The 24,403-nt window shown below is 42.4% G+C and overlaps 1 protein-coding gene across 1 annotated transcript in view; it reads left to right on the top strand.

Annotated features, from left to right (window-relative positions):
- hectd2 (HECT domain containing 2) overlaps window positions 1-24,336 on the top strand; it is an 82,383-nt gene extending 58,047 nt beyond the window's left edge. Inside the window, exons 17-22 of the mRNA XM_039784384.1 lie at window positions 3,043-3,117; window positions 7,188-7,275; window positions 9,272-9,378; window positions 16,054-16,169; window positions 17,261-17,404; window positions 19,475-24,336. Of these exons, the coding sequence (XP_039640318.1) occupies window positions 3,043-3,117; window positions 7,188-7,275; window positions 9,272-9,378; window positions 16,054-16,169; window positions 17,261-17,404; window positions 19,475-19,595 (651 nt within the window). The 3' untranslated portion in view covers window positions 19,596-24,336. The remainder of the gene's footprint in view (window positions 1-3,042; window positions 3,118-7,187; window positions 7,276-9,271; window positions 9,379-16,053; window positions 16,170-17,260; window positions 17,405-19,474) is intronic.
- The last annotated feature ends 67 nt before the right edge of the window (window positions 24,337-24,403 follow it).

Below are 24,403 nucleotides of genomic sequence, written 5' to 3'. Positions count from 1 at the left end.
AGTTATAAGTTATATCTGGTTTCTCCCACCAGATACATACTTAATACAGCTTTGGTAACTTTGTGTCAAAACCCATTCATGCATTATGTCTACTGCTCCAACTTTTACGTCACTTGAAATATATTTACCATGCAGTAGTTTTCAATTGTACCTTAATTTACAATTGTATTTATTGCATTTGCTTTAGAGTTTTTGAGATAATATTCAAAGAATATGATTGTCTTTGATCTATAGTTATAGTGCTTAGGGCTGGGTGCAGAATTCAATGCTTTGAGGCACCGACCGAATTGCCTCTAAAGTATCGCGTATCGAAAAATGCCTCGTCATGCAATACCCAATTTTAATTTCCCTAAGGAGTAAATCTCATCAGCGTCAGTGAGCCAATAGGCACGCAGCATGTTTCTAACAAGATCTAACAACGTCTGTGATTGGCTGTCTAACTTTAACATGTCGTAGAGGCACGCAGGAAAAACTCTACGTTACACAGAGACGGGGCTCATAGAAATATCTGTGTATTAACATACATTCTTCCATAGATCGTGATTCACAGTTGTGAATTTCAGTTTTTTTAAATTTTTTGCATTGCATACTTTTGTGCAACTTTGTCCGCCACGGAGGGTTTTGAGAGATTAAAGAAGTCCACGGTGTCCCTTTTTTTGGATGTGTGTCGCTTTTTACGACATTTTGGGCGTTTTTGTGTTTGTTTGTTTTTACCTTTTATTTGACATTTTGGAAGTTATATAGACATACTTCCAGACTTTTACTTAAGTAACATTTTCAATGCAGGAATGTTGCTTGTAACAGAGTATTTCTTACAGTGTGGTATTAGCACTTTTACCGAAGTAAAGGATCGCTCGGTTACGTTGTAACCTTGGTTCTCTGAGTGAAGAGACTAGCTCTCCAGCTTGTAGGCCGCTCGGAGACGGTTCTGGTCATACTATCAGTGATTCCACGCCAGCACAGGTGCTTTAAAGGGCACGGCCGGGCAAGCTGGTGTGTTTAAAAGAAGTATCCGCTTACCTGACCTCACAGGGATCATCACCGTACATATGGAATATGTAACGGTGGAGAGATAGTCTTGATACGATCAACAACTGAATACTTCTTCCACAGCTGGCGGCAGGGGTCTGGCAGTTTAATCTGAAGCAGGATATGTTATTCAGGGGAAGTGTTCAGTGCAGTTTCTTACAGTCAGATTCAAGGTAAAAGCAAGAGTAAGAAAAGAGCGATTCAATAAGTAACATAATAACGTAACATAAAGTGAAGTTGAGAAGAAAAGTGAAGTAGGAGTAAAGTAAGATTAGGGTCAAAGCTGTCACTTTGCAACAGAGGAACTCTTGTGACCAATGGAACAATTCAGCTGTGTTGTGCGTCAGCTTTGAGCCGAAGATCCAGAACATTCACTCAAAGTTAGTCCTCAAATTTCACATCCAAAACCGTCCTGAAGGTTGAAAACTCTGGATCGCAATAGGACACAAGCGCGCTCACACACACACACACACACACACACACACACACACACACGCACACGCACACACACGCACCCACACACACTGCGGTGCCAGATCGGGCCACGTGGTTACATAACAGTAGGATATCAGATAAGAGGCCTGCAGTTGGTGTCCGGCCATAACTCTAGTGACCTCAGACGAGCTTCATATTCAAACGTTATTTAGCAAATAAGTGAATCTGTTTCATACCTGAACATGAAGTGGAAATGATGGAATCTTGATCACCATGAAAACTTTTCAGCTATTCACTGGTCTGAAAACTGTTAGTCCTTAGTAGATATATTACACTTTAACAGACAAAGACGATATGTGTCTCATTCATTGTCTCTGTAAGCAGCCGTGCAATGCATTCTGGGAGTGCCGCTGCGGCTTTTCAATAGACGGTCGCGTCGAGTTGCCCGCTCCTCATTTGCATGAAGTTGAATCCAGTCTACTTTGTGCAAATCAGGTGCGTCCAGCTTGACTTGCAACCTCTGGAAAACTCACGAAAATCTTTTTAAACTGACCAGTTGTTGAACTAAAATCAAGACAGCTGCAAGTCATTTCTCGCATTAAATGTTATCAGAAACACATTTCGAGAGAACGTTTTCAAGCGAGCCGCCGTGTAGGTCTGTTTTGAAATCCGGGAGCAGACAGCCCCACGAGTGAAGCGTTCCAATCAGTTGCAGCCATCGTGGTTGAAGCAGGGTGGAGCCTGTTTTCATTGCTTTTCAGTAGGGATGCACCGAATGCAAATTTTTGGGGTTCGGCCAAATACAGAATCCACTGGTTACGATTCTGCCAAATCCGAATACCGAATCCTCCTCCTACCCTCATTCCATGAACACAGTAAACACATTAATGAAGTAAACAACGTCCACAGCAGTGTATTTTTCATACCTGAAGTTGCTGCATTCTGGCTGCTGTCTGGAGATTCCTTCGTGCCCAACTCATATTCTTCCGGATGTTTCATACCAAATGTTGTAACAGCGGCCATGTTGTGTATAGTTTAGGGTCCTCGCCACCACCGGACCAATCACCATTGTAAATTGAACATGTAGCTGGACTTGAATGGCCTTCTTTTGACTGAAAGTACTGCCAAACAACAACTTTTTCTGCTCACCAGTTCCATGTCCACTTTCTCACAGCCTGCTGCATTGAACGCTCCACCTACGTAAACACCTTCCTGTAATCAACGGCGCCGCCATTACGTCGACCAGCGTAGCGCGTGTAGTGCAAGCGTAGGGTTCGGTTCGCTTGGAAAAAAATTCTAAGGTTCGGCAGAAACCGAACCCCGTCAAAAAGCATAATATTCAGCCGAATCCTGGATTCGGTGCATCCCTGATGCGGGGCGAACATGCACCATAATGAATCAATGAATCCCCTTCTAAGAGAATTCATTGGTTTTTATTCTCTCAGTTTATTTGCGACTGAACCAGTGACCACTGAGTCCCATCTAGCTAGGGCTGGGCAATATATCGGTATTAAATCAACATCGACATCACTGTCCCAAAGATTGGTCCTGATCCTGAACTCTTGTGTCTATGTGCAGGAGCTGGCTCACGGTTTGGGAGAGCTGCTGAGCTACGAGGGAAACGTAGAGGAAGACTTCTACCTCAACTTCCAGGTATCAACATACATTTACACTGAATGGATGCCCCTTTGGGAATTGTTGGGTCTTTGTAAATAAAGTGTCCTGAGATAGATAACTTCGGTTATGATTTGACCATTTTTTAAAAATTAAGTTTTTTTTTTCTTCCGTTAGATGCATTTTTTCTCGTTTTAAATGCATAAAAGTACAAAAATGGCCCAAAAACAGTATTTGTTATCGTCTCATCCAGGTATCAGTTTTGCATTGCCATTATGCTTATCTGCAATTCATTTGCCAGGTTTTGATTTTCATTTTATTATTGCAGTTGAAAATTATGTGAGAAACTATAAATACAATAAATACAATCAGTACAAATAAAACTCTTCAGGCAACTCTGTTAAAAGTCAGGACACACACACAAACGCACACACACACACACATACACACACACACACACACATACACACAACACAGTTGTCGTGACCACAGTGTCTCGGCAGGTCTGGCGGTGCTGACAGATGGCTGCGACTGCTGTCACTGCTGTGTGATTTTAATAAAGTTTATTCAGTCCCACTGATGTCACACAGCAAATGAGTTAAAATGTCAAAGATATAAATGGTTATTTATTTAAAACATTGGTTGCACGCTGTCTTACTTGCAAAAAATATAAAGTTTAATAGTAGGCAACGTTTCGGTACTGGACCATCTTCAGGCAAAAACTTATTTAAAAAAATTTGGGTAAACATGAATATTTTGGTTCCAAATATTACACCTACTCGTACAAAATAATTGATAGGATAAAAGAACCAGAATGTGTTCCATGTGTTTGTAGCAAACATAGTACCAAAAACGGACACACACACACACACACTGCGGTTCCAGAACGGGCCGCGTGGTTACATAACAGCAGGATATCAGATACGAGGCCTGCAGTTGGTGTCCGGCCATAACTCTAGTGACCTCAGACGAGCTTCATATTCAAACGTTACTTAGCAAATAAGTGAATCTGTTTCATACCTGAACATGAAGTGGAAATGATGGAATCTTGATAACGATGAAAACTTTTCAGCTATTCACTGGTCTGAAAACAGTTTTCCTTAGTAGATATATTTCACTTAAACAGACAAAGACAGTACGGGTCTCGTTCATTGTACGCCGTGCAATGCATTCTGGTAGCGCCGCGGCGGCTTTCAATAGACGGGCGCGTTGAGTTGCCCGCTCCTCATTTGCATAAAATTGAACCCAGTCTACTTTATGCAAATCAGGTGTGTCAGGACAAAAAGTAAAGAAGCACTGCAGAGTGAATTCACAGCAAAAAAAGAGGCCCAAAGACTTCCTGGTGAGATAATATCTGTGTTGATTAGCAGCTACAGTGCAGGGATGTTGACCAACTGCTTGCCTTTAACTTAACTTACATTACATGTCATTTAGCTTTTATCCAAAGCGACTTACAATTGCTATAAATGTCAGAGGTTGGAGCAACTAAGGGTTGAGTGTCTTGCTCAGGGACACATTGGCTGATGTATCGCAGTGGGAATCAAACCCAGATCTCCCACACCAAAGGCATGTGTCATATCCACTGCGCCATTACCACCACAATTTCCTGAAACCAGGGCTGGGTCGTTAAAAAGAATCCAATAGCGGTACCGATACCAATACTGTGACTTTGTTTCTTGTTCCTAAACCATACCGGTTCCTAAACGTTACTTTTTTCGATATCAATTTTATTTTTCAGCTCCCCGTCCCTGTGTAACGTAGAGCTTTTCCTGCATGCCTCTACAACATGTAACATTAGACAGCCAATCAGAGACATTATTAGATCTTGGTAGAAGCATCCTGCATGCTTATTGGCTCACTGACACTGATGAGATTTACTCCTTAAGGTAGAGAAATTGGGTATTGAATGACGAGGCATGTTTTGATACTTGCTGCTTTAAAAGGCAATTCGGTCGGTGCCTAAAAAGTATTGAATTCTGTACCCAGCCCTACCTGGAACTGAAAGCAAATGATTATTATTATCTGTGTTTTATAACCCATGAAGTATTTTCCCATAGACTTAAGTGTAATTGCATTAGAAGTCATTTAAGGCAGCTTCCAAATCCAGCCATGGCGGTCCACAGTGATCCTTTAAAACATCACTGTAAGTTTGACTGAACATGACATCAGCATGTTTTATGAAGCAGCGTGTCCCTGCCGCTGAGTGGAGTAACCAGATACATAAAGGCATACTTTGTGGTGCAGCTGGAGTTAAATATACAGCCGGAACATATGTGAGAAGAAACATGATGTAAAAGGCTGAGTGGAGGTGTTATTTGAACCCACAGTGTGAGCTACATGCTGGTCTCAGTCACACCACTGTGGCACAGATAAACCCTCTGACCTGCAGCACACACTGCGTCTCTCTCTGTCATTTGGCCCACTCACTGTGGATCCCCGCTTTCTCCTGCATGTTTGTTCATCAATTTGTGTCTGGTTTACTGTATATATTTATACGTATTTCATATTTATACCTCTCTAAGTTTGCACTGCTGTACTTGCAAAAGCCCTCCCTGACTAAATGCATTCCCTAAAACCCCGTCAACCCTAACCTCCAACTAATTCTAACTATAAACCCAAACTTTATTTATATACAACATACCAGGGGCGATTCTGGGACCAAAGCCTTAGGGTTGCCTAGCGTAAAAACGTAATTGTTTTTAAACGTTATTCTAACTGTCAGACATTTCCAATATCGTCACCTTCCTAAAATAATTGCCTAAGTCATTTTTTAACAAAAATGATTTTGTTGCCTAAATCATCTCCTCATGGTGCTGGCATAGGGTGCTGGCCACCTCTGGTAACATTTCCTACATCCTCAGTTGAACAGGTCATGTGATTCTACAATTTAGTATAATTGCCTATGTCAAGCATGTGACTTAGGCCGTTTTATTTTTTGTGTTTTCTGAAAAACCTGAAAAAATGACTTAGGCAATTGTTTTAGGAAGGTGACGATATGCAATATCAATAACTTTTGAAAATGAGAGATGTGTGTGTGTGACAAGCTCTATTTTCTGAAAATGTTCATGTGACTTACCTTGTTTTTGGGGGCATTTCTGCCTTTATTCAATATGATTGGGGAGAGAGAGGGTGGAAGACATGCAGGAAAACCGTCACAGGTCAGACTTGAACCGTGGACCTTCTGCGAAGAGGATTAAACCTCTGCATATGTGCGCCCGCTCTACCAACTGAGCCAAACAGCCACAATTTCTCTTCATATATTAGACTGTTCTGGGCATTCAGTACCTGTTCCTGATAATTGCTGCCTTTGTGCTGTATCATTTCCAAGTGTCCTTGAGCAATACACTGAACCTTGCATGGCAGACTGATGCTCTGAAGGCGCTGACACACTAACCCGATAATCGGCCGTGGGACAGTCTGGCGAGGTCGGTGACTGGAGTCTGTTCGGTGTGTCCTGTGCCGTCCGTTGGAGGGGCTGTCGGCCTTCATTTTGGCCGACCTGATATGTTCAGTCGGAGACAGGGCAGTCGGGACTCACCCGGAAATGGTGAGACTAGAGTCTCTTAAAATCTGATGAAAATCTTTTAAACTGACCTTTGTCGATCTGAAATGAAGACAGATTCAGCAACTGCACGGCCTATTTCTCGCTTAAAATGTTTTCAGAAACATGTTTCGGTGAACTATTTTAGTCCGATATGAGATCGTATTCTGAACGAGCCGCCATGACAGTCTGGCTTTGAATTTCCGGAGAAACCAGACCCCACGTAATGCGTTCGTCCAATCAGCTGCCGGTTTTCATTTTTTGGGCGACAATACAGATTAGCGGCGCCTGCTGTTATGGAGACGTATTAGGTCTCGTCTCTTCGGTGTGTTCTGAGGAACTTTTTGGACCAACTCGGGGAGACTGATCAGCCCGACTGGCTTTTCTGCCGACGGTCGGCCGTCTGGTTGGTGTGTAAGCAGCTTTAGTGTGTGAGTGTGTGAATGAGAGGCAAAGTGTACTGCAATATAAATGGAGCCATTCACTATTTTACGAGACAATGAAAGGGTTTGGGAGTCCTTTATCACCTATCTGACAATCTCTGTGTTTGTGTGTGCGATTGTTTCAGGTGTTCCAGGAGGAAATGGGCGTGGTCAAATCCCACAACCTGAAGCCTGGAGGGGACAAAATCCCCGTCACCAAGCAGAACAGAAAGGGTGAGTCGCCGCAGTGATTGGCACGTTTCTCTACTTTAGCAGTGAATGACTCAGCAGTTCATCAATCGTGCTCGCTGACGCACGGACCTCCTTCATACCTGCATGACGCTGCATCTTCTGAATCACAATCACAATCACAATCCGAAAAAGATTTAGGGTTGCTTTAAGTATTTGCTTTGGGTGATGGTGCATACATAAACCCAAATTCAAATATTAATATGAAATAAACAAACAATAAATACAGAAACAAATAACACATAGATATAACTATATGACATTAAAGCTTTGGTGCGTACCTTTTTGATGTTAATAAACGTCCGTTACATTCAAGCCGTTGCCAAATGAGTTGCTACGAAGCTAATTAAGACTATCCGCTCCACACAGCTCTCTCTGGATTTCTCAGTAGGACTATGTTCAGAAGATTGGGGCGTCCGGTGACTTTCCCACGTAGAAATTCGAGTGAATATAATGACCTCTTCTGAAGAGTCCATCATGGTTTTTTTTAATCCTCCGTGTTTCCTTGGCTACTAGCAACTGCGTGGAGGAGGAGGAGGGGTGGGGCGTGCGCAATCACGGAAGGCTTGTATCATGTGGACGTGCCAGTTTTGTTGTCATTACTTAGAATTCCTCATGGGGGCGACAGAAACTATGCACTATAGCTTTTGGAAAGAAAGAAAAAAAAGAGGCCAAAACAAAACCTTGCTGGTGGATCAGACTGGAATAAAGAGGAGCAAAAACACATTAAATCCACTATGCAATAAAGAGCAGATCATCCAAACAGCCACAAAGTACTACCCATAACCGATTTTCTGAGAAGGCTGACCACATGAGGATGTTCAATGAGTCGACAGTGGCCAGTGTTGTGTGTTGGGGAAGCAGGCTTAAGGTAGCAGACGCCAACCGACTTAACAAACTGATCCGCAAGGCCAGGAACATTGTGGGGTGCGGGGTGTGGGGGTGGGGTGGGGCTGGACTCAATGGCGATTACAATATACAGTACAAAAGCAGCCAACATTTCTTTACTGAGTTTAATACAAAGCACTTTGGTGCAACATGCATTGGGTACAGACGGTGAAAGCTGCTGTAGTGTGTGTGAAGATTGTAAGGCCCGGCGACAGACTGGCTGCGTGGCGTGAGCGTGTCAGCTGCGTGGCGTGTCCGTTTTTGATTTCGGCTCCCATGGTAACAGGTTAGAGCTTGCACACCCACCTGCGTGACACGCACGTCTCAGGTGCAAAACGCGTGCATGCTAGAAATAGAACCAACGCCTAATAGGAAAAGATGTTTACATGTAATTTTGACACAAATACATATTAATAAATGACATGGTGATGTTTGAAAGCCTCTAGCTTTTGACAAAAATGCAGATATAAATGTAATAATATAATATATTAATATATATAAAATTATTGCATCTGTCAATACAGAACAAAATATTCTGGAGTCTATTTTGCCGTCAATACTGCCGATGTTGTCTTTGCTGTAATCAAATCATTATATATTTATGTTTAACATGAAGTATGCTACTACTTGAGTGCAGTAAATCAATGGGAGACATCCATGTGTCCAGACAAGGCTAGCAGCAGCAGCCCCGCGTCAGACAGGTTTCTGGTGTGCAAAGACAAATCCACGCAGCCGACACGCAGCTGACACGCAACAGAAACGCCACGCTCACGCGACGACTCCAGTCTGTCGCCGGCCTAATACACGGTGACTGTTGAAACCCCCCCTCATGTCAACACAGAACCCTGGCTCAGCTCAAACGCTTCTTTGTTCTTTTTAAGACATTTAAAGTCAGCTTTATTTCTTTTATGAAGCCTCATTTTCCATCGAGCAGCTCGTGTTGCCATCCAGGTCCTGCTCTGTGCCAGTGTCCGTTTCCCTCCTCCTTCCCCGCCCCGTGTGTTGAATGGAAGGGCCAAGACTGGAGGGTGAATGGGGAAAAGTTTGTAATGGAATATTGAAAATCACGATGGCGTTTCTTCTCTCTCCACAGAGTACGTCCAGCTGTACGTCGACTTCCTGCTGAACAAATCCATTTATAAACAGTTTGCTGCCTTCTACCACGGCTTCCACAGTGTGTGTGCCTCTGATGCACTCATGGTGAGTCCACAGAGTGTGTGTGTGTGTGTGTGTGTGTGTGTGTGTGTGTGTGTGTATGTGTGTGTGTGTGTGTGTGTGTGTGTGTGTGTGTGCGCGTGCGACTTGCTTGTTTGTTGCACAAATATAACATGCACACTTTCCATCAGTCAGTGCTTGCAGTTTCTCTTCATTGCAGCCAAAAAAATGTTGCAGTCTTTTCAAACAAATTGTGCTAAAGCTTGCAAGCATGTTAGTGTAGGTCAATGGCGTGCAGTACTTGCTGACGTTGCATAGCATTTTATAGGCAAATTGAATGGCATCCATTAAGCAGTTAGCTCCGTACAGGGCAAAAACACAAGTTACATGGTGATTATGGGGTGTGTTTCAACCGAACCAGGAAAGAAAATGCCTCTGCACTCAATTGGATAGACCTACAACCAATCAGAGCAACGGAGTATGTGACGTGGCCGAATCCCGTAGGAAGGAAGGCAAAAACATCTTTCCTCTGTCCATCATCGTATACAGCCCGTCCTGACAATATGAGTGGTCCGAACAGCTCTGGTTCGAGCATAGTTGCTCCACCAACGGATCATGTCCAGACCGAACTTCCCGACCTCAAATGTGGACGAGGCTAAGTTCGGCTGCCAGCCAGGCTACCTACCTGCTGCTGCTGTCTCTCTTAATACTACATCATCTTACAGCGCCGCAGTCGAGCTGTTGCACTGCCCGGTGTGTCCCATACACTAAAGGGGGATTTTGGCTTCGCTGTCTGACACTGAGAGCCACTGACCAAGCGTCAGTATGTGACGAGTTGGGAATGAGAACGGGTTGGTGGGGCCTAACAGTGACCGCCCACAGCTTTGGGCTAAAATTCTTTATGTAAAGCATTTTAAGCCTGAAACTAAGCCAACCAGCTGCTATTGAAGCTTCTGACAGATATATCAGTAGGTGTTTGTACATAGAGCAACAACAACTTGGTTGTATGTAGGCCTGTAACTTATTAAATAATGTAACGTAATCACGGTTTCTTTGTTTAACCGCAATTAACTGCTAACATTAGATAAAGTCTTAAGGAATATGACTGTAGATGGTAATGGTAAATTTTTTTTATGTGCCTAATTGTAATTATGTAAGTAATTATTGGTCGGACCGTTGAGCTAAAGCTATGCTATTTCGTGGCACTTGAAACGGCCCATTTGTGTGACGTCCTGTTGTGTTGTTAACCCCGACAAAATACAAGTAGACTTTACTCTTCACAATTACCGTTTTCCATCAGATTGTTGATAGATTTTGACGTTATAATATCAGTTCTGATTTGTATTGGCCTCAGAAATCCAGAATTGGTTGAGTTCTGGTATGGATGCACAGAGATGGTCACAGACTGGAGAGGGTATGACATTACTACTTCACTCAGTCACATCATTCACAGTACATCAGATGTTATCAACCCTCTCTTTACTTACTCACTGTGCACAAACATTTTATCAATTTGAAGAACAGACATCATTAACAACTGCTCACTCTGCAGAAATGAGTCAGCAGACTCTGTACTGAACCAAAACACGCCTGCTGAATGATTTCAGCGGCTTCTTCAAGATAAACCTCTCTGTAGCGAAGTACCCCCACAGCCCTATCAGATGAACTTACGTACCCCGTCATCGATTCCCAATGTATGTTCCAAATGGATAACTGTATCTGTATTAAAGCTGAATGTTTCAGCCATTTATCCATTAAACTGCAAATGTAAATTGTTTGTCCTCAAACAACAATTGTAGTAGAGTAAATCACTTCCTGTAGAGTAACAGAGAACACATTTCTTATCTTGAGTCTTTGTTGTGTTTTAGTTGGAAGTTACAGATGACATCAGAATGTGAATCATATTTTTTTTTAATCGTTCCTTCACCTCCTCCATCACGGACAAAGACCTTTGCCCAAAAATGGAGCTTAGGCAGTAAATTCTGTTTGTCTTCGTCCTTAGCTAAATGGTGGCTCTCTCTGATAAAGAGCTGCTGACTCATGTTGTAGTTTGTTGAACTCTGAGGACCCTGAAAAGGGTCATAGGTCCCTAAGGGACCCAAATATAGGCCTACACAGTAGACCAACATGCATCCAATCTGCAAATATAAAAAGTCTATCTTTTGTTCCTTACATCAGTGGTTCCCAACCTTTTTCTATCGAAGTGCCCCCACAGCCCTATCAGATGAACTTATGTACCCTGTCATCGATTCCCAATTTATGTTCCACTATTCGTTATATAAAAGTGGATATGTTAATTTTCACGTACAATTGAAGTGTCAATCTTAAAATAGGCTTCTACTACTTGTAGTAAAACTGAATGTTTCAACTATTTATCCATTAAAGTTAGTTTAAGCTAATCATTTGAACAGTTTAGTCATTACTTTTAGCTGTTTACACTTCTGTGCTCGCATGCTGACTAGCTTTTTTCCCCCACTCTTACATAGGTGTTCAGGTGTTACAGTTGACGTAGTCTATATCGATTGCTCCGGTGCCACCGGACATTCTTCCGGATGTCCGTCACCTTCCTCTTTCTTTGGTTAGCTGCTCCTCAGATCTCTGCAGGGTAAATCCAGACAGCTAGCTAGACTATCTGTCCAATCTGAGTTTTCTGTCGCACGACTAAAACAACCTTTGAACGTACACATGTTCCACCATCACACAGTTTGAAAAAACAACTCTCCTATATCATGTCTCAACGCATTCTCATGAACGGGTTCAAATGATATCGTACGAAAACTTACTGTATGCACAACAGTTCGTTTGATATCCTACAATGCTATCGCGCCTGTCGGCCGGTCATGTGACAGTTAAATTTAGCTGAGAAAAGGTGACTGTGAGCCGGGAAGCGACAGTCGTTTCATCGGCCGTCACCGTTGAGTGTAGCCGACAAAACGTTAGCTTCATGCGGCGACTACAATTAGGTTTGGACACCAAAACGACTAGATAAGATTAGAAAAAAAGATTGTGGTTTGGGTTAAAACACCGGCCCCCTTAAGTACAGGCAGCAGAGGGAAACTCTGTGTCTGACCGCAGAACAGTCAGACAGTTGGACTGCAGTTTATCAGCTGAGAGCCTTAATCTAGGTCAGAGAAGGGAAAAGCTGATCTAAACTGTTGAGAGTGAAACCGTGAGGACTTAAGTCTCAGCGGGGCAGATAATAACCAACCTGCTTGTTGCCTCCTTTTCATCCTACAGTTTGAAAAAACTGCTTTCCTATATCATGTTTGAGTTGAAAATTGATCCCTGTGGCTCTGTAATTAAGATCGAATCACACCCACACCTGCAATAATAGCTGTGAAAAAATAACTCACTGTGCAGTAACATGACACAATGGGCCCTATTTTAACGATCTGAGCGCATGGCGTGAAGCGCATGGCGCAGATGCGTTTATTTTGACGGCGGAAAAAAGGGTCCGTGCGCCGGGCGTATGGTTCTAAAGGGTTGTACTTAGTGTCCTCATTAATCAGAGGTGTGTTTTGGGTGTAACATGCAATTAACCAATCAGAGATCATCTCCCATTCCCTTTAAAAGCCAGGCGCGTTTGGACCTTGAGGCATTGCTATTATGATGTCGGATTTGCACGGATTTTGCGCGGATTTGCATGGATATTTTTATTTGTAATCTTCTGCATGTGTGTGTGCTGCTGCGCTTGCCTGCGTGTGTAACAAGCATAGTGTGCGCGCGCTGTGCACGAGCCTAGGAGCATTTTACTAATTTGCTGTTAAAATAACAATGAAATGCTGCGTTATTGACTTTAGAGCAGGTTTTTGTTGGTCAATGGCGTGATCACTTCCCGCTGTCTCAAGATAGCAATACGCCCAGAATGCACCTGAACACACCTCCCTGTACGACCAGCACGCCCATGGGAGCACAGATGGGCGCAGGTGCATTTGGTATTTAAACGACGCGGGCGCTGGATGGGAAACTTGACAACTGCGTCGGTCTTAAACTAGCAAAGACACTTGCGTCGGGCTTTACGCTGCGCTGGGTGCAAGATTGGGCCCTATGTGTGCGCAATGTGTGAAAAACCTGGGGTGCAATAATATCTCAATGTATTTTTCCGGTGCACTTTTGCAATTATAATTTCATTTATCTTATGTTTTACTACTGTTTTCAGTCTTTAATATCGTTCTTCTACTTTATATTTCAATCAGGAGAGACTTCGTTGCAGATATGCAAAGATTGATTGTACATAAGCATAATATAAAATGTACAGCGTCTTTGGGGATTAGACTCCATCGTTAAAAATAGTTTAAAGGGGTAGAGAAGCCAGACATATCCCCCCCCCCCCCTCCCCCAATGGAGCCTAGACACTGGTGATGATGGAGAAGGAACCTGGAGACCGAACGAAGGACCTGTCCGCCGGAAAGGGACTCAGGTTGCCGTGGTTGACGATGACCAGAGGTGGAAGGGGAGGAGGAGGGTTGCACGTTTGCCTGAAAAGACAGCTCATTGCAAGGAGAGAAGACATTTAAAGCAGGATGTCATGCTGTGATTGGATCATGAATTTTGTGGCCAATTTTGGTTGGTTTACTGAAAAGTGAACGCCTCAAACTTTTGCTTCTTTGCGTTACGTCCTTCTGTTTTTTATTCTGCATGCTTCTGTCTGCCTCTTCTGTTTGCATGCGATCACTCAGTCACGTCCACAATGTCTGACGTCTCAGGATGTGTGTGTGTGTGTGTGTGTGTGTGTGTGTGTGTGTGTGTGTGTGGTTGTGTGGGTGTGTCGGTTTTAAGCTGTACAGGCATGTACTTCTACAATTAACTCTTGGGTGTTCTGTTACCTACATGAGCGACATGCAGAGTCAGATTCCTCCTGTGAGCAGACCTGCCCAAAGAGTAAGACATTAAGGTGGCTCACAAAATCTAAAATGCAGTTTCACTTTTGTTGCCTGGTTGTAAATAAGAAACAGACTTTCCCCACTTGAACTTGTGTTTTGACAGTTTGACCCTTTATCTGTGATCAGCTGCTGTGACGCGGCAGGACTTCCTGTTTCCTCTTGTTAGTTAGTTGTTAGTTTACTGGTCGTGTCGCTCTTGCATGACTTTTTTCTACGCCATTCAAGCAGCGGAAGCGATTGTTGCATTCGACGGCTGACGTGTTTTAGTGGAAGTTCTGCAGAACGGCGGATGTTGCGTCCGTCCAGGTGTTTTCAGAAACGCTTGGTCATGGCTGTATCTCTGTGGGTTGAGCTCGGGGTTGGAGGTTCAAATCCTGCTGATACTTGTAACGCATGTTTATTCTATGTTGCATTACGTATGTTACATTCCATCATGTAGTGTTTTTGTTATGTTTTTTTGCGTTTTGTCATTGTTATGTGAGATAATGACAACACTGATTGTATATCGCTGTACATAAAAACGAAATGAACACCTGGCTAGGGGTGCACTAATCTGTGGATTATTTCCTCAATTAATGGATTAGTTGTTTGGTCTCTAAAATGTCAGAAAATTGTGAAAAATGTGGATCAGTGATTCCCAAAAAGCCCAAGATGAAGTCCTCAAATGTCTCATTTTGTCCACATTCAAAGATATTCAGTTTCCTGTCACAGAGGAGAGAAGAAACTAGAAGTTTTACTTTTTCCATCATAGAAAAAATGACTCAAACCGATTAATCAATTATCAAAATAGTTGGGGACTAATTTAATAGTTGGCAACTAATCAAATTATCTTTGCAGCTTTACACTTGGCTTTTTTAAAAGTTTTAAAAAAGATATTGATTAGATTTTTTTTTCTTTGATGCAGGGGCAGTTCTAGGGGGGGGCAAGGGTGGCCAGTGCCCTTGTAATATTAAGGCTCGACCCCCCCTCTGGCCCCCGTAACTGTGGCAAATATTTTCATAAATTTATGTACATAAAATGTAAAATGTAGTTTAACACTGAATGAGTAATCTTGTGTTTGTTGTTATGTGTGTATCGTTAGTCTATTGTAGAATCTAACCTATGGTGGGTTGGTGGTATGTGGCACTTAACGCTTAACACTTAGTGTTGTCCTCAGGGCAAATTTGACCGTTTCTTTTATATCAGAAATAAGACAACACAAGGGTTAACACATTTGATACCCCTAAAATCGAGTTTGAACAACCAAGGCAGATTTGATGCGACTTTTATGTCAATCTACATCGACATTTGTCACAATTATGCGCCGGCGGGAATTAGCCCTAGACACAGACAGTAACATTAAAAACTTGACTAGGCCTACAACATGGAGAACAGTGATGGAGCAAGTCAATGGAGGGAGAGTGAGGTTACCTAAGGTTAACCTAACCCTAACACAGACCTCTGTAGTGAATATGCAGCCATAACCCCGCAAAAGGCCAAAATAGCCAATTTGGCTCTCTTTCTCTTTATTCTTCTTCTCCTCAGCACCTGCTCATTAATGCTACGGCTGCCATTGCACAAACATTTTGAAATAAAAGCGAAAATGCTGACTTCCTCCATAACCTCCCTAACTTTAGTGCAACAGCGTGCTGCGTCTGATGTCATTGTTATTGTTCTTTTGCGCATGCGGGTCAGTTCGAAACCGCAAACAGTTCACACTGGAATCTGATATAGGCCACATTTTAAAAGGTCATGTGAAGAAAAAAATCAGATCTGAGCAAAAAATCTGAATTAAGAATTAAGACTTGCGGTGAACTCTGTCAGTAGTGTGTGTTTCTGATGTGTGTCTTTTTTGCAGCTGCTGCGGCCGGAGGAGGTGGAGATGTTGGTGTGCGGGAGTCCAGAGCTCGACATGAGCGCTCTGCAGAAAGCCGCTCAGTATGAAGGATACAGCAAGACCGAAACCACCGTCCGGTAAGAGGCCTACACTTCCTGTTTACTGACACCACGCATACCAATCACCTCCCATTTCCTTTTAATACACTCCCATAGACACATTGAATACACTGATCCCTGTGTGGAAGACGTTGCAAATCAAATTCATGTGTTCATGTGAAAGTCAGCGATGACTCACTAAAGAGTTTACAGTGTGTTTAGCCTGCAAATGTTTGGATGCAAGGCATTCATTTTGTAACAGGAAGTAACTCTCTATCTCACACACACACACACATACACACACACAGATGTCCTTCAGTCTGAGCCAATACTTGTCAGCCACAGATAATGTAACTCAGCACGGTGCTGACAGCTGCAGGACTGTTACACAACTTCAATACTGTCTGTCTGTGTATGTGTGTGTGTGTGTGTGTGTGTGTGTGTGTGTGTGTGTGTGTGTGTGTGTGTGTGTGTGTGTTTGTCTGTGTGTTTGTGTGTGTGTGTGTATGTGTGTGTGTCTGTCTTTGTCTTTGTCTGTCTGTCTGTTTCTGTTCTGTTTTGTTTTTTTTGTTTTATTTTTTCTTTGACTAGACCTTCAGATTTTTCATTTTGTGTCTGTTAAGACAAGCCCGCAAAACTTGCCCAACTTAACGCAACTTGCATTTTTGCTAATCAGTTTTACACGGCGCCGACCTACCCGTATTCGGCCCGATTTGCTTCTGTCTACGTGATATTTATATCTATCAACTCAAGTAAACTGGCGAATTCTAGTCTAAAAAATTTTATATTTCTAGTTTTCTTCACTCCTCTGCAAGGGCGATTCTAGGATTGGACGTTTAGGGGGGCTCAGCTCCTAATGAGAATGTGACACAGATACAGTGCCATAATCGACAGTGAGATCATAATCGTTAGTTCCAGCCCTAATGCACACATCCTGGTTGGGGAAAGGTTTTGTTGTTCTTGTTCCGAGTACAATCTTCAAATTTAACGTTTTCAAGAAGCACATTTCTATGGCGATGTGCACTGTGCACAGTCACTCCCTGCAGCTCTCATCCTGGTCACACTGAGGCCTCTTTTGCAGCAAATGTGATACATATACAGTATATGTGTGTGTTTATGTGTTGCACCAGGTGTTTCTGGGACGTGGTGTTGGCCTTCCCTCTGGAGCTACAGAAGAAGCTGCTCCACTTTGCCACAGGAAGTGACCGCGTTCCCGTCGGAGGAATGGCCGACCTCAACTTCAAAATCTCCAAGATCGACGTTCCAACTGACTGGTAGGTTCCATAAAAACTGAGAGATCTGCTTTTGATGACTTTGTACATTAAACATAGTACAAGTACAAAGAAAGACTTGCTTCTCGGAGCGGCCTCTAGCTCACCCAGTAAGAGCGTGCGCCCCATGTAGGCTGAGTCCTTTGCAGCGGCCCGGGTTCGAGTCCGACCTGCAGCCCTTTGGTGCGTGTCATCCTCCATATCTCTCTATCCGCTGTCACTATCAAATAAAGGGAAAATCTTTAAAGTGCTCATATTACGCTAATTTTCAGGTTCATAATTGTATTTATTTATATCAGAATAGGTTTACGTAGTTTAATTTTCAAAAAACACCATATTTTTGTTGTACTACACATTGCTGCAGCTCCTCTTTTCACCCTGTGTGTTGAGCTCTCTGTTTTAGCTACAGAGTGAGGCATCACACTTCTGTTCCATTTTTTTTGGGAGTCGCACATAGCTAGGTAAGGACTAATAGCCAGTCAGAAGCAGAGTATGAGGGCGTGCCCTGACAGTACCTAGGTAAGGACTACTAGCCAGTCAGAAGCAGAGTATGAGGGCGTGCCCTGACAGTACCTAGGTAAGGACTACTAGCCAGTCAGAAGCAGAGTATGAGGGTGTGCCCTGACAATACCTAGGTAAGGACTACTAGCCAGTCAGAAGCAGAGTATGAGGGCATGCCCTGACAGTACCTAGGTAAGGACTACTAGCCAGTCAGAAGCAGAGTATGAGGGCGTGCCACGCTAGCAGCTAGGCGAGCATTATAACGTGTGTTCCAAAGTGACCACGTCTGTCTCTGAAGTAAAGGCTGGACTACAGTAGAGCTGTTTGGAGCAGTTTGTGAACAGTGTTTTCTGTTGGAGATGGTAACTCCCTTTGGGGTGGACTTTGGGCTTTTTCACTTTGTAAACCTATAACGTGCACAAAAAAGATATATAACACAATAAAGGAAAGGAAAAAGCCAAAAAGCATAATATGAGCACTTTAAAAAAAGGAAAAAAAAAGAAAGACTTGCTTCTTTTGGCTACACTGAACCACCACAACGAGACATAGAAGTTTGTCTTACACATAACTTATTAATTTGAATGAATTAATGGTTTTATTTAACAACATACAAAAAAACTAACACAAAACTTAAAATACAAGAGAAAAAGCAAGAATAAACAAAATAAGTAAATACTCAGTCTTTTTGGGTCCTACCCTTTTTTTTGGAAACAGAATTGTTAGAATCAAAATGATGCCCAACCCTAGCGCTGTAACTCTTCTCTGTCGTCTCCGTGCATCGTACTGAACTGACTGTAATCAAAGTCTGCAGGAGATTACACGCTAACTTTAACAGCTAAGACCCTGAATCTGGGTCAGCGAATGGACATACACACACACCCTCACGTTCGTCTGTCCTTGTGAGGACCCACGTTCACATGATGCGTTCCCAAGTCCGTAAGCTTCCCAATCGTGTGATTTTGAACAGCGTTTTTGACACTGTCATCCCCCGAATAACGCTCCCATAAATCGTTTGTTCAAGCAGCAATGACTCATATTTACGTTTATAAAGACGGCGCCCTCTAGTCATCGTAGTAGTTATGACGGGAGAAAAGTGACCATGTATAAGAGCGCCAAGTTCCTCGTAAGGAGGCAGATTGGGGTGGTGGAAACACAGGACTTTTACCCAAGAGACTGGGGTTCATGTCCCGTGTGAAAATAAAAGTAAACTAAGAACAAACGGAGTCACGTTCAGCGTCACGTGCGTAACCTTTAGGAAGTGAAGTAACATCTTATTTGAACCCAGACCATCTTTTTCTAAACTTAATGTAACTAAGTAGTTTTTGTGCCTAAACTTAACCAAACTACGACCGTTTGACCGTTCTCTGGTTTAAATATGCTCCCGTGGAACTTATTAGTTCACGGAATAAATAAACTTATATCGTCTTATGGTTTGGAGGACTTGTTGGGTTTTTTATTAGATGTGGTTAACACAAATCTTCACAGTTAAATGTTTAAAGACATATCAAAGTTATGATTTGCATAACTAATGTTTCTATCCCTCCCCCCTTCTCTGTCTTTGTGTCTCTGCAGGTTGCCGATCTCTCACACCTGTTTTAATCAGATCTGTCTCCCTATGTACCGCACCAGGAAGGAGCTCAAACACAAACTCACCATCGCAATCTCCAACGCTGAGGGCTTCGGCCTGGAGTGACCAGCCTGCGCACACACACACACACACACACACACACACACAGAGACACACACACACACACACACACTCTCTGTCACGACTGCCACAGCGCACATTATGTGGCCGTGGATCAGACTGTGGAGGAAACGAGTTCTTCAATAAGTGCTTTCTAATGTCAAACAATATTATCATGGACTCTAATGCAGTTTGTATTGTTATGTTGGGGTTGGACTCATCAGTTTTTCGATGTAGAACTTTTTAAATTTGCAGCAGATAAGATGAGAGCTCCTCCCATGCAGCAGCTACAGAGGAATATTGTTATTTGCACATTGTCTATGTTCGCTCTATTACAAGACAACCCTGGTGATGACCATTATATTTTGGATATCACTTAAAAGAAGTTAACTTATTGTGTCATCCTTCGAGAAACTTTACTGCTCAAATGAATTTCATAAATGGAATTTTTTAATATTTCTGGTCCCATACCATTGAAATTATACCAACCAACATTCTCAGAAACCTTGTATCACCAAAAAACATAAACTTATAATAGGTTGCTGCTTTGCTCAGGTAATTATTATTGTCAATATGACTATTTATTAACCAGATTGCCAGGTATTCACCATGGATGTACTAAAGACGTAAATACAGCATTAACAGCGGACCCCTGTTCATTCCTATGAGAGTTGTTAAGTGGCGCATTCGCCAAAAAAAAGCTTCCGGGTTAACCTCCGTGATATGTGGCCCGCTGAATATGCGCAGTAGTGTTTCTCCCGCTGGGCCCAGAGACTTTACATTAAGTTTTTCCAAATACGAAAGTCCGTGGATTAAAAATTCACAATAGAAATAGTCCTAACTGACATTGTTTGTAGTTCAAGGTATCCTGGCAGCAGTTTTACAGACGTCTCTTTTACAATAGCGGCCTTTTTGGGCCACAGGGGGATTTCTCGTTGCAGTACCGTGAGTGGCCACTGATCAGAATTGGCAGAAAGGCTGTTACTGGTGGCTGGTATTCGCCCATCATTGACGTTAACTTTTGGACACGCTGTTCAATGAGCCTCTCTTTAATGGTCGAGAATAAACTGAGAGCATGTCTGCATTAAGCCGGTTAAATTGAGTTGAACAGAAAAATAGGCTTCAGTTCAAATTTCAAATCCTCAAATTACATGGATTCAATAATCACACAATATTACATCCTTGTGTGTGAGGTACAGAAAAACAAAGAGGGAAGTATGATGATAATATTCAAAAAATAAGATAAAAGACCGAACGGTGTCATTAAAAATACGCAAATTTATTTCTGGAGGTCACTAAAGAATGGAGATGTATGGTTTTAATATTGTGTTCATTTTGACGTCACTGCTTTTGGTGACGTTTGAAATCTATTTTCATGAAGGCATAGGCATGTCTTGTATCATTTAGCTTTGTTTGCAGCACACTGTCAGGATGTAAAGCTTCGCGGTGAGAAGGGTGCTATCATGTGTCATGAGATTTAGATAATTTTTTTGACATTGCTGCCTGTTTTAATGAACAAAAAGGCTGCAGCAGAATTTTTGTTTATTTTGTTTTAAATGTTGTAATATCACGGTACGGTTGAACCAGAGCTGTTGATTGACAGTTCAGTGTTTTTTTTTTGTTGTTCTGTTTGAGTGTCGTGGAGAATATGAAGCAGGAAGCCACCTGCTTCTGGATGTCCTGTTCTGTTGTTAACATATAGGTGAATAGTCTAGTCTAGAACTAATAGACTAGTTATTTGGGTATTGAGATGATACGACAATATAGAGACTGGGCGCATTTAAGTCCCGCCCCCAACCGAGTGGAAAAGAACTTGCTGCTCTCCGTTGACTTGTGTTGCGTGACGCTTTCCTCTTGTCACTTTCGTCTTCTAGCAAACAACAGAAGAATGCTTAAAAGCTGCCGTGTGACGATATTCACTACCAACGACGTACAGAACCCATTACTTAAGTTTATATAAGCTGCCTAACCTAAGAAATGAGCTTTTATGAAGACAGACATGATACAGACGGGAGGAATCAGCAGAGAGAACGGAGAGCCTGTGGGATCCTGACGCTAAGCTAACGTTATGTCCAACGTTACGTGTGTCTGCCCAACTTAAAGACATATAGTTAAGCTAAAACTGACATTCGGATATTCGACTTGGTATCAAAATGCTTGCTGCAAACCTAACGTCGAACATAATTACCTTAGTGTCAGGATCCCACATTCTCTCTGCTGATTCCTCACATCTGTATGCACTTTTGTCTTCATAAAAGCACAGCATTTTGGTTCAGCAGCTTATAAAAACTCAAGTTAAGTGCTTTACGTTGTTGGTAGTGAATATCACCACACAGCAGCTTTTAGGCATTTTTCTGTTGTTTGCTAGCAGACAAAATTGACTAGAAGGACACCTTTACGCAATACAAGTCAATGGAGAGATTTGTGTGGCTTTCAGAGTATGACGCAATGCGTCTCTATAGGTCATTTTTTTCAACCCTCTAATTTGGGGATGCACAATTAATCGCAATTTTGTCGAAATCGCAATATGGACTAGTGTTAATATTTCTTGAAGGCAAAATATTTGTCAAACCATTCTGAATGAAGTATTGTGGTGCTGCAGTGACATACTGGCCTACAAATCGGATCCTACAGACTAAAGAACAAATCTTTGTTTGGTACGGATCCTGATCCTAATCATTTCTTTTCATTTTTCAATGAAAATGAGAATGATACCGAAATGATCATTCCCTCCAATATTATTATTATTATATTACAAAATCTACTTAGTTAAGTTTAGAAAAACAATGTTGGTTTGGGTTAAAATCAGACGCTACTTTACTTCCGGTTACGCACATGACGCTGAAGGTGACGGGAAAAAAACAAAGTAGACATATACAGAAAAAGTGTCTCTGGTAAACGCTGCCTTTGTCAAGGTTGAAAGGAGTAACACAGTTTGCTGTCTGTACAGTCTGTGGTTGGGACAGCAGCCTCCGTGTTGTTCTATTATGATCCTCATAAGTAAACAACACAACGTGATTGGTTGATGTCTTCATTCGCGGTGCGAAAGCTCAGGAAAATCGACCTTATTTTGAAATAAATCACGTCGCTTTATTGCGTTCTGTGTGAAGTAGTCATGACTAAAACAACAAAAAAATCCCCAGTCTGTAAAGGCCTTAATACTTCTTCACCTTACTTCCAGCTTTGCTCCTGTCAAGACGCCGCTATTATAAACATAAATATAAGTCATAATTGCTGCTTGCACAAACGACCTATGTGACCTATGGCCGTAACCCAGTCTAGGTGTTTCAGTGATTGTGGCTCGCTCTGCTTCTGGCAGTGTTGTGGTCAAGACCACCTAAACCGAGACCAAGTCATCACCCCAGACCAAAAGTATATCGAGACCGAGACAAAACCGAAACTTTGGGGTGTTGAGACCGAGCCAAGACCAAGACCAAGACCAAGGCAGGGCGAGGCCGAGACAAGACCAAGACTTTTAGGGGTTGAGACCAGTGCGAGTGCGAGTCCCACGCTGCATGACACGATAAATGTGGAAAAATGCTAACCATAGGCAATCCTCAAACTAGTCTGAAAGATCCATATTCCCATAAAAAAAAAATTAAGATTCTTCTTCATTTACCTCTAATGAGTGTATCATGAGAAATGCCTCGGTAAAAGAAACAAAAGGCAGTTGTGGTCTTGACCAATCTTGAAATAAAATCCTGAGTCCTCTTTACCTGAGACCGAGTCGAGGCCAAGTAAAAATGCGGTCGATTCCGAGACGAGACCAAAACCTTCAAAAAGTTGTTTTGAGACCAAGACCGATCTCGAGCAACATTGGCCTCTGGGGTAGTTTTATGTAACTTTGTTGTCTCTCCCGCCACTGCTGTCTATTGTCTGCAGCTGAGCAGTTCTGGTTTTAAACACTCAGCGTGTTTCATGTCCTATATAGGGTTATAAGTCCTAAAGACCAACTGGCAACAAACCCATAGGTGTACCAAGCAACAGTCAATCAGCTCTGATCTGGGTCACTCACTGAGCGTCTATAGGGTCTGAAAAAGCACCTTATACAACAATGGACCCTTTCTATCAGTTAACGGAAACAGCAGGAGCCAGAAGCAGCTGCTCTCCAAGAATCCGTTTGAGAAGGACCACGTTCACATCATGAGTCGGACTTATCATGAAAAGCAACTGCTGACTGGGGAAAAGGTCAGCATCCATGTGCTGAATACAAATAGGACACATTGTATTGCTTTGAAATGGGAGATGACGTGGGAGGAACTCATGCTCGGACACATGGGATAACGTGATGTCAGAAAGGTAGTTTTTGCGAGATGTGTGTTGTTTGTAAATGGGACCAAACTGTGTCAGGTTATACAGTGGGATGGCAGAGTAAAGACCTGGTCAAAAATCTGTTTGAAAATAGTTCAAACTGATTCTAAGGATTTTGTTGAGATGTAATTATTTTCACTTGTCAGATGTTTGAAAAGTAGAGAAAGGTAATGTATTTTTGATGTTGTTTTTTTTTCGGTATTATTATTTAACAATTATAAACCTTCAGGTCCATCAGTATCTGTTAAATGTTGTGTACACTTGTGTTTGGTTTTTAACCTGAGTTGCAACAGTTTGTAATGCCTCTCTGTCCTTAGTTAGTTACCGTTACATACCGTGCTTCTCTGCTGCCCAAGTCTTATATAATGTGCTGTATGTACTGCTAACTGTATCTACAGTAAAAGCTGACGAGGGGTCCTCACTCTCTAAAAAAAGATTTGCTGACTGTGCTTGTTTTTGTTAGACACCTCACACCTTAACATTCACACTGGCAGCTGCACGGA

Source organism: Perca fluviatilis, chromosome 19 (assembly GCF_010015445.1).
Source record: "Perca fluviatilis chromosome 19, GENO_Pfluv_1.0, whole genome shotgun sequence".
NCBI lineage: Eukaryota > Metazoa > Chordata > Actinopteri > Perciformes > Percidae > Perca > Perca fluviatilis.
The sequence above is the reverse complement of the archived record's forward strand: the minus strand, read 5'-3'. Positions and strand labels throughout refer to the sequence as shown.